The following is a 16,280-nucleotide window of genomic DNA, read 5'->3' on the forward strand; positions in this document are numbered from 1 at the left end:
TAGTAGTACTACACAGGAATAAAGTTTATAGGAAACGTAAAGATACTTGCAGTGAGTGGATTCCTGGAGATGGGGTAACCCAGCGGCTTCTTGGGAGATGTACTGGTCTCCTATGTGGAAAGGAACAGGTAAGGTTTTCATCGAGCAAAGTAAGTAGACTGTGGGTAGGGCAGAGGAGAGTCTCTGACTACTAGAGAGGAAGGGGCTCTGTCCGGCCCAACAAGTGGAAGTTGGAGGGGCTCTATCTGGCCCAAAAGTGAGATGATAGTCAGGGCTCTGACTGGCCCAAAAGAGAGATGGTAGTCGGGGCTCTGTCCAGCCCAAAAGAGAGATGATAGTCGAGGCTCTGACCGGTCCAAAAGAGAGATGATAGTCGGGGCTCTGACCGGCCCAATAGAGAGAGATGACGGCAGTCTTCTGTTGGAGATCTTTACCTGGCATAAGGTTCTTAGCAAGAACGTCAAGCAAATGGCGTTGGCTGTTTAAGTAGGGACAAGAGGAGGAGCCGAGTAATGTCGTTGTGACGTCATCAATCTGCGACAGAGTTTGTGGAGATATCAGAGCTTCCAGTGGAAAGATAAGAATATTGCAGGAGAAATGTCGAAGCATCCAGTGGAGGGATAAAGACATTACAGGAGAGATGTCGGAGTCTCCAGTGGAGGGATAAGGACATTACATATTCTGGATCTAAAAGACCTGAATCAATTTCTAGACATTCGTCCTTTCCGCCTTTCCGAGTCTATCCGCTCAGTAGTCTCCACCCTTCAGGGGGGAGAATTCCTGGCATCAATAGACATCAAAGATGCATATTGCATGTGCCAATATTTCCCGCTCACCAAAGATTCCGAAGGTTTGCGGTGGATCAGCGCCACTTTCAATTTGTGGCCCTTCCTTTTGGTCTTGCTACCGCTCCTCGAGTGTTCACAAAAGTTCTAGCCCTGCCCCTGGCAAATCTAAGGGTACAGGGCATAACTGTGACAGCTTATCTGGACGATTTGCTACTCATAGAACAGTCCGTAACACGCCTAAGCCACAATGTGCTCTTCACGGTAAAGTACTTAGAGTACCTAGGCTGGGTCCTCAATCTAGAGAATCCTCCTTGCAGCCCCTAAAGAGGCTGGAGTATTTGGGCATGGTCATGGACACAGTCCAAAACAGAGTGTTCTTACCCAGGTCAAAAGCCAGGGCCATAAAAGATTTGGTCCGGGTAGTCTCAGCAAAGAGATATCCCTCTATCCGACTATGTATGAAACTATCAGGGAAGATGGTCGCCTCCTTCGAGGCTGTCCCTTATGCCCAGTTTCACTTGAGACCTTTACAAAACAGAATCCTCTCTTCCTGGAACAAGAGGGTTCAAGCCTTGGATCTTCCAATGTGCCTATCCCCAGGAGTGAGCCAAACCTCAATTGGTGGTTACAGACCAAGAATCTTTTAAAAGGAAAGTCCTTTGTCCCAGTTACTTGAAAACTCGTAACCACAGATGCCAGCCTAATGGGCTGGGGAGCAGCTCTGGACCAGGGAAGACCAGAGCTGAAAAGCTCTTGCCCATCAACATTCTGGAAAATTGGGAAATTCGTTTAGCCCTCAAGGTCTGGACTTTCAGACTACAGGGTCATCCTGTCCGGATACAGTCCGACAATGCCACGGCTGTGGCTTATGTCAATCCCAAGGAGGCGCTAGGAGCCTGGATGCCCAAAAGGAGGTGAATCACATTTTTTTCTGGACAGAAGGGCATATTCCTTGCCTGTCTGCGGTCTTTATTGCAGGGGTAGAAAATTAGCAAGCGGATTTTCTAAGCCGCTAGCAGCTGTGTACAGGAGAATTGTCTCTACACTCCGACATATTTCAGACCATATGTCAAAATTGGGGTACCCCGGATGTAGACCTGTTAGCGTCCAGGTTAAAAAAAAAACTGGACAGCTTTGTGTCAAGAACAAAGGATCTGCTAGCACAAGGGTCAGATGCCTTAACAATTCCATGGGATCGGTACTCTCTGATCTATGCCTTTCCTCCAATTTAGCTTCTTCCATGGTTCCTTCGGAGGGTCAAAAGAGAAGCAAAGTCGGTCATTCCGGTGGCCCCGACTTGGCCCAGACGACCTTGGTATGCAGAGATCGTAAAGATGGCAGTGGGAAGACCTTGGGTTCTTCCGCTGCATCCAGATCTACTCTCACAAGGTCCAATATTCTATCCTGCTTTATGAAGTCTGAATTTAACGGTTTGGCTGCTGAGACCCACATTCTAAAAAGCCGCGGGCTCTCGGAGTCCTTTTCACTCTGATTAATGCTAGGAAGCCGGTCTCCAGGCTCATCTACTACAGAATCTGGAAGGCATATGTTTCCTGGTGTGAACTCAAGGGGTGGCATCCTAGAAAGTATGCCATTAGCAGGATTCTTGCCTTTCTTCAGTTAGGCATTGAAGTGAGGCTGGCTTTGAGCACTATCAAGGTCCAGATCTCGGTCTTGTCAGTATTCTTTCAAAGGCCATTTGCTTCACATTCCCTAGTCCGGGCCTTTGTTCAGGGGGCACTGCGCTTGAATCCGCCAGTCAAACCTCCTGTGTGCCCATGGGATCTGAATTTGGTTTTGTCCGTTTTGCAAAAACAACCCTTTGAACCATTGCACCATGCTTCTTTAGTTCTTCTGACAAAGAAACTGGTCTTTTTGGTAGCCTAGCCATTTCCTCAACTAGAAGGGTATCAGAATTAGCAGCTCTTTCTTATAAAGAGCCATATTTGATTATTCACAAAGACAGGGTGGTGTTGTGTCCTCACCCCACTTTTTTACCTAAGGTGGTTTCAGGATTCCATCTGAATCAAAATGTGGTCCTACCGTCCTTTTTTCCAGATCCGCAGTCCACGGAAGAGGAGTTATTACACTCTCTAGATGTTGTAAGAGCAGTCAGTATCTATCTGCGGGCAACCGCTCAGATACGAAAGACTGATTGTCTGTTTATTCTGCCAGAAGGCCCCAGAAAGGGCCAGGCAGCGTTGAAATCCACTATTTCCAGATGGATTTGGCAAGTTATTATTAAGGCCTATGGTATAAAGAAGAAGATTCCTCCTTTTCAGGTTAAGGCGCACTCAACTAGAGCGGTTAGTGCTTCATGGGCATTGCATCACCAGGCCTCCATGGCTCAGATCTGCAAGGCCGCAACTTGGTCTTCAGTCCATACATTCACTAGATTCTATCAGGTGGATGCAGGAGGGCATGAGGATGCCACCTTCGGGCACAGTGTGCTGCAGGCAGCAGTTTAGATCCTCTTGTCCGTTGGCGGTCTATGTATTTTCTGATCTGTGTTTCTTTCCCCTCAATTTGGGGAAAGAATATTGTTTAGGACATCACACTATGTAATTACAAAGCCTCTGTGTCCCATGATGTATGAACAAGAAAATAGGATTTTTAAATACAACTTACCTATAAAATCCTTTTCTTGGTAATACATCACGGGATACAGAGCTCCCACCCCTCTTCAGGATTATACGTTGGAGTACTTATTGCTTTACTACAAAACTGAGGTACTGGGGGGGGGAGCTCACTTTGTAATTAGGGTTACCAGTGTCCAATCACATGAAGGTACTATATAACCCACTAAGTAATTACCAAGGCTCTGTGTTCCATGATGTATTCCCAAGAAAAGGATTTTACAGGTAAGCTGTATTTAAAAATCCTATTATTACACCCTGTAGTAGCCATTTGTACTAAATTTTTCCAACTGCTTTTTTTTTTCAACTTTAGAACCCCCCTCCAAGATAAAACTAACTCTTTACAACCACTCCAGCCTATGCTAACAGTCTTTTTTTCCCCTAGCTTGGTGAAACCATTAATTCTAACCTAAGTCTCCATTTAGACCCCTTGCGCCACTGGTTCTGGTATGGAAGGACTGCTAATCCAGCACTTTGATGGTGTCCAAAGACCATCTGTCCCCTACTATACCCCTGTGATGATTTCAGCCTTCTTTTCTCTCCTGAGGGAACTCAGCAGCCATGTCTATGTCACGCAGTCAGTGACGCGGACACCCAAAGAAGGACCCCAAACAGGAAGTAAACAGAAGAGGAGAAGACCCGGGACTGAAGTGTCACATGAATGCTGTTTAAACCCTTACCACCGACCACACACATATATGTGGCCTAACGGAAGTGGGCTTTTTTCCGTGGGGCTGCATATATATGCATCTCCCTGTGTGTTGGGAGCCCTGAGTCTCGTACTAACCACCGGGACTCTCGGCTCCGGGTCACCTGATTGCTGTGATAGCCTCTGATTGGCTATCACAGTGATCAGTCATTGTGCACACTCCCCTGTGTTTACTTCCTCTTATGAATGAAGAGAAAGATGTATTGTATCTTCCTCTTCTTGCAGGAGAGGAGAATGTAAACAAACCAAAGTATGAAAAAAAAAAATCTAATAAAAAATAAAGAATACAAAATAAAGAAAATAATAAAAAAATAACAAGATTAAGGTTTTCTGGGGTTAGTGTTAGTGGTCAAGGTCAGGGACAATGGTCAAGGTCAGAGTCAAAGTTCACAGTCAGCACATTTTGGGTAGAATTTAAGAAAAAATCTTTTTTTTTCAAAATTAGTATCAGTGTCAGTGTGTTTTAGGAGGATTAAAAAATAAAGTGCACCATTGTTTCTGGGCTGTTCCACACATATAAACAACTTATACGTAAATGTAAAAAAAAAAAAAAAAATTATTATTTTGGGCCAGTTTTCCTTTGAATTTTCTAAAAAAAAAAAACAAGGTATAATCCACCTGGATACACAAAGTAGTTATGAAGATATCGTTGATATGTACAGTTTTACTAACACGTCAAAGTTGTGAAATTGTGCTTAAACATTAACATTGTTTTACCCTTAGGCGTTAAATGGTTAGTTCGCTTTTACCAAAAAACTGCCTATGCTGGGGTAAGGGACATAAGTAGCTAAAAAAAGCATTTTTTTGGTCAATGTGAACTATGCCTTTAGGGCAAGTAAAAAGGGGAAGAATTTAGTCGGTGGTGGGAGGGGGACATTTTTTTCCCAGAGGGGGATTTAAAGCTGTTATTTATTAGTGTGTGTGTGTGCATGTAGGGGTGGGGGCGATTTTTTTTATTGTCTGTTCCCGCATTAGGGAACTTCACCCTTTCTATTACTCCTGTTTACTGTTAATACCGAATATGAAAGAAAATCTTGGGTTGTCGCCAGAACAGGAAGAGAGGGGAAAAGGCTTCCTTTGGGGGTACTATTTCTGGTGACAACCAGGTATGCCCTCACTTTGGAGAGATTTTCTCTCACTTCCTTCTTTGGCCATGGACAGGAAGCAAAGGGAAATCTACCTAATGGAACACAGGTGGCAAAAAAAATGACAGGGTTTATAAGCCTCCCTTAATCTAACCAAAATGAAAAAAAAGTTTTGCCTTTAACTATACTGGTGAGTGTTCCGTGATAAGATTAGAAATTTTGTCCCTTTTTCCCCATCTATCCCTGGTAGATGCCTACGTTTGTCCACTTTGCCAGTGAAAAAGTTAAAGTTATTACTTCCTTTCTGTTTCAGTAAAATCAGTTTTGCTACCAACTGTCTATCACAACCTGCTCCTGAAACTGCTTGTTTGAGGGCAGTTATGCTAATAGTGCCTTGAAAATGTATTTACACCCCTTGAAATTTTCCCCATTTTCCCATTAACTCTGACCAGCTTTCCTGTCCCTGCTGAAGAAAAGCATCCCTACAACATAATGCTGTCACCACCTTGCTTCACGGTGAGGATGGAGTGTTCAGGGTGATGTGCAATGTTAGTTGTCTGCCACACATAGCGTTTTGCTTTAAGTCTAAAAAGTTTAATTTTGGTGTCATCTGACCAGAGCACCTTCTTCCACGTTTGCTGTGTCCCCCACATGGCTTCTCGCAAACTGCAAATGGGACTTCTTATGGCTTTCTTCTTGCCACTCTTCCATAAAGGCCAGATTTGTGAAGTGCACGACTAATCGTTGCCCTGTGGACAGATTCTCCCACCTGAGCTGTCTATCTCTGCAGCACCTCCAGAGTTATCATGGGCCTCTTGGCTGCGTCTCTGATTAATGCTCTCCTTGCCCATCCTGTCAGTTTAGGTGGACGGCCATATCTTGGTAGGTTGGCAGCTGTGCCATACTTTTTCCATTTTCAGATGATGGATTGAACAGTGCTCCACGAGATGTTCAAAGCTTGGGATATTTTTTTTTATAACCTAGCCCTGCTTTTAACTTCTCCACAACTTTATCCCTGTCTGGCGTGTTTCTTGGTTCTCATGATGCTGTTTGTTCACTAAGGATCTCTAACAAACCTCTGAGGGCTATACAGAACAGCTGTATTTATACTTAGATTAAATTACACGCAGGTGGACTCTATTTACTAATTAGGTGACTTCTGAGGGCAATTGGTACCACTAGATTTTAGTTAGGAGTTTTAGAGTAAAGGGGGCTGAAGACAAATGCACGCCAGACTTCTCAGATACTTATTTGTAAAAAGAAAAAATTAAAACCATTTATAATTGTCCTTCCACTTAACAATTATGTGCCACTTTGTGTTGCTCTATCACATTAAAGCCCAATAAAATACATTTACATTTTTGGTTGTAACATGACAAAATGTGAAAAATTTCAAGGGGTATGAATACTTTTTCAAGACACTGTATCTAAGTCCTCCAATACTTCCCAACTTCAATGCATTCTGAATGACTGACATGGGAAAAGCACAGAGTGAAGACGTTATAGTTGCTTATTCAAAGTCAAAGACTCAAAGGACTGCAGCCATTATAGCAGCACGACAACCAGGCAACCAGCATTTTAGGAAGTACTCACAGTGACAGCCTTCGTGTTTTTCTCATCACAATTTTCCTTTAACCCCTTCCCGCCGAGCGTACGCAGATGTGCGTACTCGGCTTTCGGGGGTTATACCGAGATGATGCCCGCAGCTGCAGGCATCATTCCGGTACTGTTTTTTAGAGCCAGCGATCGGCTTTCCAGGTATAACAACCAATGCAGCTAAAAGCCGCTCGGCTGTTATACGGGAGGAGCGGGAGAGGACATCCCCCCCTCCCGCTGCCTCCCGGCGGCTAGTGACAGCCTGGAACGAAGCCGTAAGCGTCATGACGTCACTTCCCGTTTACTCGGCTGCCAATGGCGCCGGTTTTAAAAAATATACAGTATTCAGAATCGGCGAAAACGGAGATCTGAAAACTTTGAAGTGCAAAGGAGGGAGCGGGGGGTCTTTTAGACCCCCGCTCCCTCCATAAAGAGTACCTGTCACCACCTATTACTGTCACAAGAGATGTTTACATTCCTTGTGACAGCAATAAAAGTGATCACATTTTTTTTTTTTTAAACACAATTTATAAATAAGAAAAAAAAATGTTTTTTAAAGCATCCCAGTCCCCACGAGCTTGTGCAGCAAAGAAAACGTATACGGAAGTCGCGCCCGCATATGTAAACGGTGATCAAATCACACATGTGAGGTATCGCCGCGATCGTCAGAGTGCGAGCAATAATTCTAGCACTATTCTCCTCTGTAACTCTAACCTCCATATTTTTTGCTAGAAAATTACTTAGAGCCCCCAAACATTATATATATATATATATATATATATATATATATATATATATATATATATATATATAATGTTTGGGGGCTCTAAGTAATTTTCTAGCAAAAAATATGGATTTTAACTTGTAAACACCAAATGTCAAAAATAGGCTTAGTCATGAAAGGGTTAATTTTATATTATGTTGATTGCAATAGGAATGTTAACACTCAAAAACTCTAGTTTAAAAAACCTGAAGCATGGAGAATTATTTACAACAGTCCTCAAAAGATAAGTCAGCAGAATTTTTATGAGTGGGCAGCCATTATGCAAAACTTAGTGGAAATGGGCCTGAAAAAAAATATTAGAACATGAAAAAACATTAACCTTTAGAGGTTAACATATTCACACAAAAGGATCATGGTTTCCCTGTACAATCTCATACTTTGTTAATGCACATAACATTTACAACTGCCCAATGTGACCACTTGCAATTATGTACAAATCTGTTACTTCTGATGCCCCGTACACACGGTCGGACTTTGTTCGGACATTCCGACAACAAAATCCATGGATTTTTTCCGACGGATGTTGGCTCAAACTTGTCTTGCATACACACGGTCACACAAAGTTGTCGGAAAATCCGATCGTTCTATACGCGGTGACGTAAAACACGTACGTCGGGACTATAAACGGGGCAGTGGCCAATAGCTTTCATCTCTTTATTTATTCTGAGCATGCGTGGCACTTTGTCCGTCGGATTTGTGTACACACGATCGGAATTTCCGACAACGGATTTTGTTGTCGGAAAATTTTATCTCCTGCTCTCCAACTTTGTGTGTCGGAAAATCCGATGGAAAATGTCCGATGGAGCCCGCACACGGTCGGAATTTCCGACAACACGCTCCGATCGGACATTTTCCATCGGAAAATCCGACCGTGTGTACGGGGCATAACTCCTCAGGTTATGCTAAACTTATGGCACAAGGGAGCTTTAAATTTTACACAGCTTAGGGCTGGTGTTGCATCAGATTTAAAGAGTAAATAAACTATGCTTCCTCTGGCTGTTCAGTCTCCTGCTTTGAGGCATTTCTTGCAAATACTAGGTCTTTAACAGTCTAACTAAAATACATATTTTTACTGGGAATAAATTCATTTTTGCAATTGATCATGTAATGGCTTGCTTACCATCTGTTTGGTAGTTTAGAGCAACCAATTGTATTCCATGAAGCCAAAATATAAGAGGATGTGGATTTGAAGAGTCAATCCGTGTAGCAGCTGGATATGTTCTTAGTAGCTGATAAGCAGTGTGCTGAATCAACTTCTGTGAATAACGTCTACATAGACGCTTAGCAGCATTTTCATTCAGGGATGAGATGTGGTAGCACCGAGGAGTCCGGATAATGGCACTTAGTGATGTACTTGGATTGAATGGAGGTGAGCATGGCTCCTCCCAACTCTGCCTTGTGTCGGCTATGCCTGCAAGTAAATGTTTAATTTCAGAAAGTGAACTAAGGCTTTTCCTTTTACCCACAACATTGTAACAGAAACCCATACAATTCTGTAAGTACAGTAAATAATCAATACGATTGTCTCAATTACACTTGCTTTTTTAAATAGCTGGTTACCTTGTAGAGCCCAACCTCAGACAGCCTTTGGCTATCTCTGCACATATACGGTTCAAGGGCATTTAACATAACCGGCTTCTAAAGGATATGTTAGACGAATATTTCAATTTAGTGAAAAAACATTTTATCAAACCCATGTTGTAATGGAATATAACATTAAAAAGGCATATAATGCGTCATGGAATACAGCCACTTCCCCAATATTAGAGCAAAATGGAATATACAGCAATTACCTCTTCCAGATGTTTTGGCCAGTGTTGTTGTTTCCCCGGGGCTTGTTCTACCAGGATTGTTGCCAAAAATGGACTTCCTGCTTTTTCTTTCCTTTCCTCTGCCAGATCCACAAGGATTTAACGTCGTAAGGCCTGTTCCCATAAAATTAAGACTAATGAACCAAACAAGCAGACCAAGAGGGCATGACATTTTCCGTAGCCTTTTTAGATGATGTTTTATGGAACTGAACCAGCCTGTCCTGTGCAATACGACATCACTAATCTCCCACCCATATCTTCTCCATGAAGTTTACATCTTCACCAGTCCAAGAAAAATACTAACTTGATAAAAGAATACACTGAGCAAGGGAAACATGTTGTGATAACTATAATATAGCTGTGATTTGGGACCCCAGATCAATAAATGTTTTATCTGGGAGGGACATTTGGGAGGAGAGTACATTCTCACACAGGCTCAACATATTTTATTTAACATATATTGTATTACATACCTAACACTAAACCAAATTCTTTCTCCATTTTAAAACATTTAATTTTCAAGGGATGTACACATTTAAGGGTCACTGATATTCAATCAGATGCACTTTAATTATCCAGTTTATATATCAGTCTCTTTGCTTTTACTTCATTTAGGCTGGGTTCACATATATACGGTTTCTCCGCATCCAATTCGCAGGACAGGTGAGGATGACCAGGATATCAATGGAGCTGGTTCACACAGGTCTGGGGTGGCCAAGGTCCAGATTGCAGAAGGGTCCTGTGCATCTTTGGGTCCGGTTCAGGTGCGAATTCAGGCAAAAATTTGGACCTGAATCGCACCTAAACCAATGTACAGAAATGCACTGGACCCCATGTGAACCATGGACGGACATACAGTATCTCATAAAAGTGAGTACACCCCTCACTATTTTGTAAATATTTTATTATATCTTTTCATGTGGCAACACTGAAGAAATGACACTTTGCTACAATGTAAAGTAATGAATGTATAGCTTGTATAACACACAGCCATTAATGTCTAAACCGCTGGCAACAAAAGTGAGTACACCCCTAAGTGAAAATGTCCAAATTGGGCCCAAATTGTCAATATTTTGTGTAGCCACCATTATTTTCCAGCACTGCTTTAACCCTCTTGGGCATGGAGTTCACCAGAGCTTCACAGGTTGCCACTAGGGTTCTCTTCCACTCCTCCAAGACAACATCACAGAGTTGGTGGATGTTAGAGACCTTAGGCTCCTCCACCTACCGTTTGAGGATGGCCCACAGATGCTTAATAGGATTTAGGTCTGGAGACATGCTTGGCCAGTCCATCACCTTTATCCTCAGCTTCTTTAGCAAGGCAGTGGTCATCTTGGAGGTGTGTTTGGGGTCGTTATGTTGGAATACTGCCCTGTGGCCCAGTCTCCAGAGGGAGGGGATAATTCTCTGCTTAAGTATGTCACTGTACATGTTGGCATTCATGGTTCCCTCAATGAACTGTAGCTCCCCAGTGCCAGCAGCACTCATGCAGCCCCAGACCATGACACTCACACCACCATGCTTGACTGTAGGCAAGACACATTTGTCTTTGTATTCCTCACTTGGTTACTGCCACACAGGCTTGACACCATCTGAACCAATTAAGTTTATCTTGGTCTCATCAGACCACAGGACATGGTTCCAGTAATCCATGTCCTTAGTCTGCTTGTCTTCAGCAAACTGTTTGTAGGCTTTCTTGTGCATCATCTTTAGAAGAGGCTTCCTTCTGGGATGACAGCCATGCAGACCAATTTAATGCAGTGTGCGGCGTATGGTTTGAGGACTGACAGGCTGACCGCCCACCCCTTGAACCTCTGCAGCAATGCTGGCAGCACTCATACGTCTATTTACCAAAGACAACCTCTGGATATGACACTGAGCACTTCCACTCAACTTCTTTGGCCGACCATAGCCAGGCCTGTTCTGAGTGGAACCTGTCCTGTCAAAACTACTGCATAGTCTTGGCCACCGTGCTGCAGCTCAGATTCACGGTCTTGGCAATCTTCTTATATCTTAGGTCATCTTTATGTAGAGCAACAATTCTTTTTTTCAGATCCTCAGAGAGTTCTTTGCCATGAGGTGCCATGTTGAACATCCAGTGACCAGTATGAGAGAGTGAGAGCGATAACACCAAATTTAACATACCTGCTCCCCATTCACATGAGAGACCTTGTAACACTAATGAGTCACATGACATCAGGGAGGGAAAATGGCTAATTTGGCCCGATTTGGACATTTTCACTTAGGGGTGTACTCACTTTTCTTGCCAGCGGTTTAGACATTAATGGCTGTGTGTTGAATTATTTTGAGGTGACAACAAATTCACACTGTTATACAAGCTGTACACTCACTACTTTTGTGAGATACTGTATGTGAACCTGGCCTAAATGTATCCAAAAACATTCTTTTACCCAGTTGAAACACACTTCTTCCACACCATACGCTGGCATTAGGCCCCATCCTCTCACTATCATAACTGCACCAGTTCCTGTTCATACTGAAGGTTTATTGATCAATACTTAGCATCACCCAACCCCATTCATTATGTACAGGAGCAGAGGCTGTAAAAAAGCAAGGTGTATGCCATCTTTTTTCCTCCCCTATAAGTCTCCATCTACTAAATGCCCTAGAATGTAGTGGCACAGTATCACAGAACAGATTTCCTAATCAACATGGGATCATTTAGTTCCTCATGTATCCTGACACCACATTTTAACTAATAATTAGAGCAGTCCAGTTATGGCTTGTATTACAGTACACAATACAAAAGGCTGTCATCACCACTAAATACCAACAAATTATTACAAGTGGGCTTTACTTTCTAGCCTAATAACTAATAACTGGGTGTCATTAAAGGTAAGCCATTACCTGGGTATTGAGGTAAATAACATAGTAACTAAAGCTGACCATGGGCAGCATAGGGCCTTCAGACATGTAGATTTTATGTGTGCCAGGCAGCACATCCCTAAAAACAACTGACCTATAATGTTGAACCCATAGGTAGAGCGGGCAAACTGCAGATATCTTTGATGGAAAATAACTATCAGAAAAGGTTTTCAAACATATCCAATTACTATTTCCCCAAAAAAGCCTGAGCTGGCACTGTCTGAGGTGCACCAGAGCCATAGTGTGTGTCACAATTACAAATCAGAACTCTTTACAAACAACATGACTGGTGAATAATGTCTAAATTATTTTCCTTTTTAGGCTTTCTTTCTTCTTATTTAATCTGGTGATCCAGCCAGCAAGCCTGTTGTTTTTTAAAAGCACAAGCTTTTGAATGTATCAAGATGTATCAGTTAACACAAATGAGACAAACCCAAATTTAACATGGACAGAGATGATTAAAATGATCAGCTTTTATTTATTCATGTGAAACCTTTATCCCGAAAGGAAAAAAACTTTCTGATTATAACTGATTATAAAGTATGAGCTGAAGTTTGGCTTAAATTTGTTAGTGTGTTTAAATCTGCTACTACCTTTAAAAGTACTCTTCCCCCAGACTGACAATGCTGCTGTGCCTCCTGTTCTTATTCATCCAGAGTTGTGTCTCACTAATACAGGAGGCACTGTATGTTACTGGCCAGATCACCAGGTGAAAACAGTGGGAAAAAAACAAAGAACAGAAAACAAATGCACCACATCAAATGATTGGCAAGCTGCAATATAATACAGTTTTGGTTTTGGGTTTAGTACCACTTGAATCAGTAATTGTGGTTGAGTTATGAAGGCCTCAAGGAACAAAATAATCCTATTTTTAAATAAATTACAGTATAGAAGGCAGTCACATATCTCCACTGCATTAACAATAAAATAGTCTCACAGCCCAAAGCAGTATTAAACCCAAAAGTAAACATTTATTATATTGCCAATTAAAAAATCTTAGATGTGATGGCTGCATTCATTTTTTTTTAGGCTTTCTTTCCACTATTTTACCTAGTGATCTGGCCAGCAAGTCTGTTCTTCAAAAGAACAAACTCTCTTGCAGATGAGATCAGTTACAGGGATGAGACAAACCATTCAACACTGGTAGGGGTGCTTACAATGATCAGCTTTTATGTAAAGTTGTAATGTAAAGCTGCTTTAATGTAAAAATGTTTCTTTCTTGTACATCAGTAATTACTGATGGGTTATAGGGTATCATTAGGTGATTGGACACTGGTCACACCCTAGACAGGAAGTTCAACCCCCTATATAACCCCTCCCCTTCCTGGGGATACCTCAGTTTTTTCGCCAGTGTCTTAGGTGTTGGTCATGAATAAGATGTGCTGTGCTGAACTCCAAAGGAATATCCTATACTGGGGCAAGCCATGCAGCCGGATCCATTCAAAGTGTCTTTTCCAGGCCGAATTGGATGGTACCTGGGCCTCGTGTCCGAAGAAACAAGGTTTTACCTGTAACACTTCTCTTTTTAGAGAGCTGGACCCCGGGATCCAGTATTTGTTTTTTTCAGCCATATCTCTGGCGGGGTGCTTTACGGGGCCAGAACTGTGGATCCTCCTATTCATAGGGAGCCCCAGTCTCTGAAGGTTTTTTCTCTAAACGGAGCCCACCGTGAGAGGTGAAGATTGGGTCTGTTGCAACAGATCCCTGCAGCTGGATAAGGTAAGGGAGACTCCTTAAGAATTTTTCCAGTTCTTATAAGGTTTCTCCTTTAAGTAAATGTATGCTATGTCTATAGTCACCACCGGGGGCTACCAAGAGCACATACCTTTTCATGCTTGATCTGTCTTGTCTCAGTGTCCACGCTGTACGCTCCTCCAAGCCATGCTCCAGGTAGGATGTGGGAAGGGGTTTTTTTTCCTACAGGGATTCTACCCCCACGGCTTAGGTAAAGGCACAGGGAAGCGGAAGCGGTAGCATGCCGCACCGCACACCGCCTCCACCATTTCAGCGGCTTCCCATCCACTGGCCCTCCTCTCTCCTCCGCCCTGGCCCTCCCCCCTCCAAGCTATCTGAGGATCTAGAGCCTCGGCTCACGCGGCAAACAGTCTTTTTAAAAAAAAAAAAAAAGGACGAAGGGGGGACGGGAGGGGTGGCGGGGGGGTGGAGCGTTAACGCAACGTCGGCGTGGTGAAAAGCTCACATTGCAGGCTGTAAGGTGCACTCTTTTCAGATGCACATGGCCTATGGAGGGACACAGAGCAGACGGGCGCATGTGAGGTGGGAGACACAGGCATTCCCAGGCAAACATTTACTTGAGCACCAGACTGAGACTTGGTAGCAGCGGCAGTTGCTGAACTACATTTCTCAGCAGTCAGTGCATTCTGGTAGTGCCTCTGCTTTTTGTGTATACACTAGGGGCAAAAGAGGTACATATACCCTGAAAAATAGGGGCTCTAAGGGACTCCCTCAGTCTCTGAGGACCCCCCTTCTGCAGCACCTTCCCCCCTGAAGGACCGGGGGAAGCTGGCCAGGGTGAGCCATCGGGGTCAGGGGCTGCAGCTGCATTTGGCACTTCAGCCCCTGTATACATTACACAGGAGGTTCTTTCCTCAACCATTAATGGATTAGAGAAAAGACTGGTGGCCTTAATCGCATCTTTACTCTGTGAAAGAAAACGCACTAGGTCTCCTTCTGTTACCCAGGACCCTCAAGCAGAGGAACTCTGGGGAAAAAGGAGAGGAATCCCTCTCAGAGGATCGGGATGAGACTTATGACTCCTCTTCTGAGGAATCAAGTGGAGAAGGGCCCTCTTCAGCTTCTCAGGATGAGAAGGTGTTAGTGCAAATTTTGGCTGTATTGGTCCGCTCCACATTCAGGTTACCTGTATCTGAGTCAGTTAAAGAACCCTCCTTTGGTTTGGGTTCACTGAAGCCTCCTCAAACTACACATGCTTTTCTGTTTTATGGTTACTGAAAAAGCTTATTTATTCTGAGTGGGATCACCCAGATAAACAATTTTTCCGCCTAAAAAAGTTTGCAACACTTTATCCTATGGAGGAAAAATGTACTAAGATGGGGGGTATACCGGCAGTTGATGCCGCCATTCTTCCGTATATAAGTCTGGCTTGTCTTGTCGACAACACTCAGGTACCTAGGGATCCAACTGATAAGAAATTGGAATTCCTGTTGAAAGGTGTTTTCTTCTTGGCAGGTTCAGTGGCAGAAGGTCCTAATAGCTCAACCTGCAGTGGCAGCAATCAGTCTGTCAATACTTAAGAGACCATGTTAAGCAGGTCCTCAAAGTTTTACCTGAACAGCAGGCCTGGGGGTTTGCCAACCTACCAGCGGCTTTGTGTTTGCTGTTGACGCAGAGATTCTATCATCCAAACCTTTCGCCTTGCGCTTGGGTTGGTACATATGCGTAGAATCTTATGGTTGAAAATTTCAGCCGAATCACCATGTAAGAAGCTTCTGGCTGGGTTTCCCCTTCATGGTGCAAGGCTGTTCGGAGAGGATTTGGTATACGTCCCTCTTTTAAATAGGCTCTGTCTCCAGTGCCAGGAGCATCAGCCTCCAGGCAGTCGCGACGGACTCCTCTGTCAGGCTCATGAAATAAATCTCAGAGTCGACCCGGGGACAAAAGAAGTCCTGTGGGAGGAAGCCTACTAGACAAGACGCTAAAGCATCTTTATGAAGGAGTGCCCCAGCTCGCTCGGGTGGGGGGAAGACTGCTACAGTTCTCAAGGCTCTGGTAGGAGGATTTCCAGGACAGATGGGTGATGTCCACATTAACTCTAGGTTATAAACTAGAGTTCCGAGAATTCCCCTCTCCTCGTTTCCTCAGATCAAATGTTCCCAGAGACCCAGAGAAAAAGAAGTCTCTCTTCTAGCATTGGAGCGACTATTGTCGCAAAAAGTTATCATGGTTGTTCCCACGCAAGAGCAGGGATTGGGGTTTTATTCAAACCTTTACACGGTTCCAAAAC

General features: G+C 43.4%; 1 protein-coding gene across 5 annotated transcripts in view; it reads right to left on the minus strand.

The window, feature by feature from the left end:
- PLCE1 (phospholipase C epsilon 1) overlaps window positions 1–16,280 on the minus strand; it is a 945,493-nt gene that overhangs the window by 132,121 nt on the left and 797,092 nt on the right. For all 5 annotated transcript variants that reach the window (XM_073596424.1, XM_073596420.1, XM_073596423.1 and 2 more), the window contains 2 exons: window positions 9,392–9,523; window positions 8,719–9,009 (listed from right to left, as the gene is read on the minus strand). In XM_073596424.1, coding sequence (XP_073452525.1) covers window positions 8,719–9,009; window positions 9,392–9,523 — 423 coding nt within the window. The remainder of the gene's footprint in view (window positions 1–8,718; window positions 9,010–9,391; window positions 9,524–16,280) is intronic.

Source organism: Aquarana catesbeiana, linkage group LG08 (assembly GCF_042186555.1).
Source record: "Aquarana catesbeiana isolate 2022-GZ linkage group LG08, ASM4218655v1, whole genome shotgun sequence".
In the NCBI taxonomy this organism is placed as follows: domain Eukaryota; kingdom Metazoa; phylum Chordata; class Amphibia; order Anura; family Ranidae; genus Aquarana; species Aquarana catesbeiana.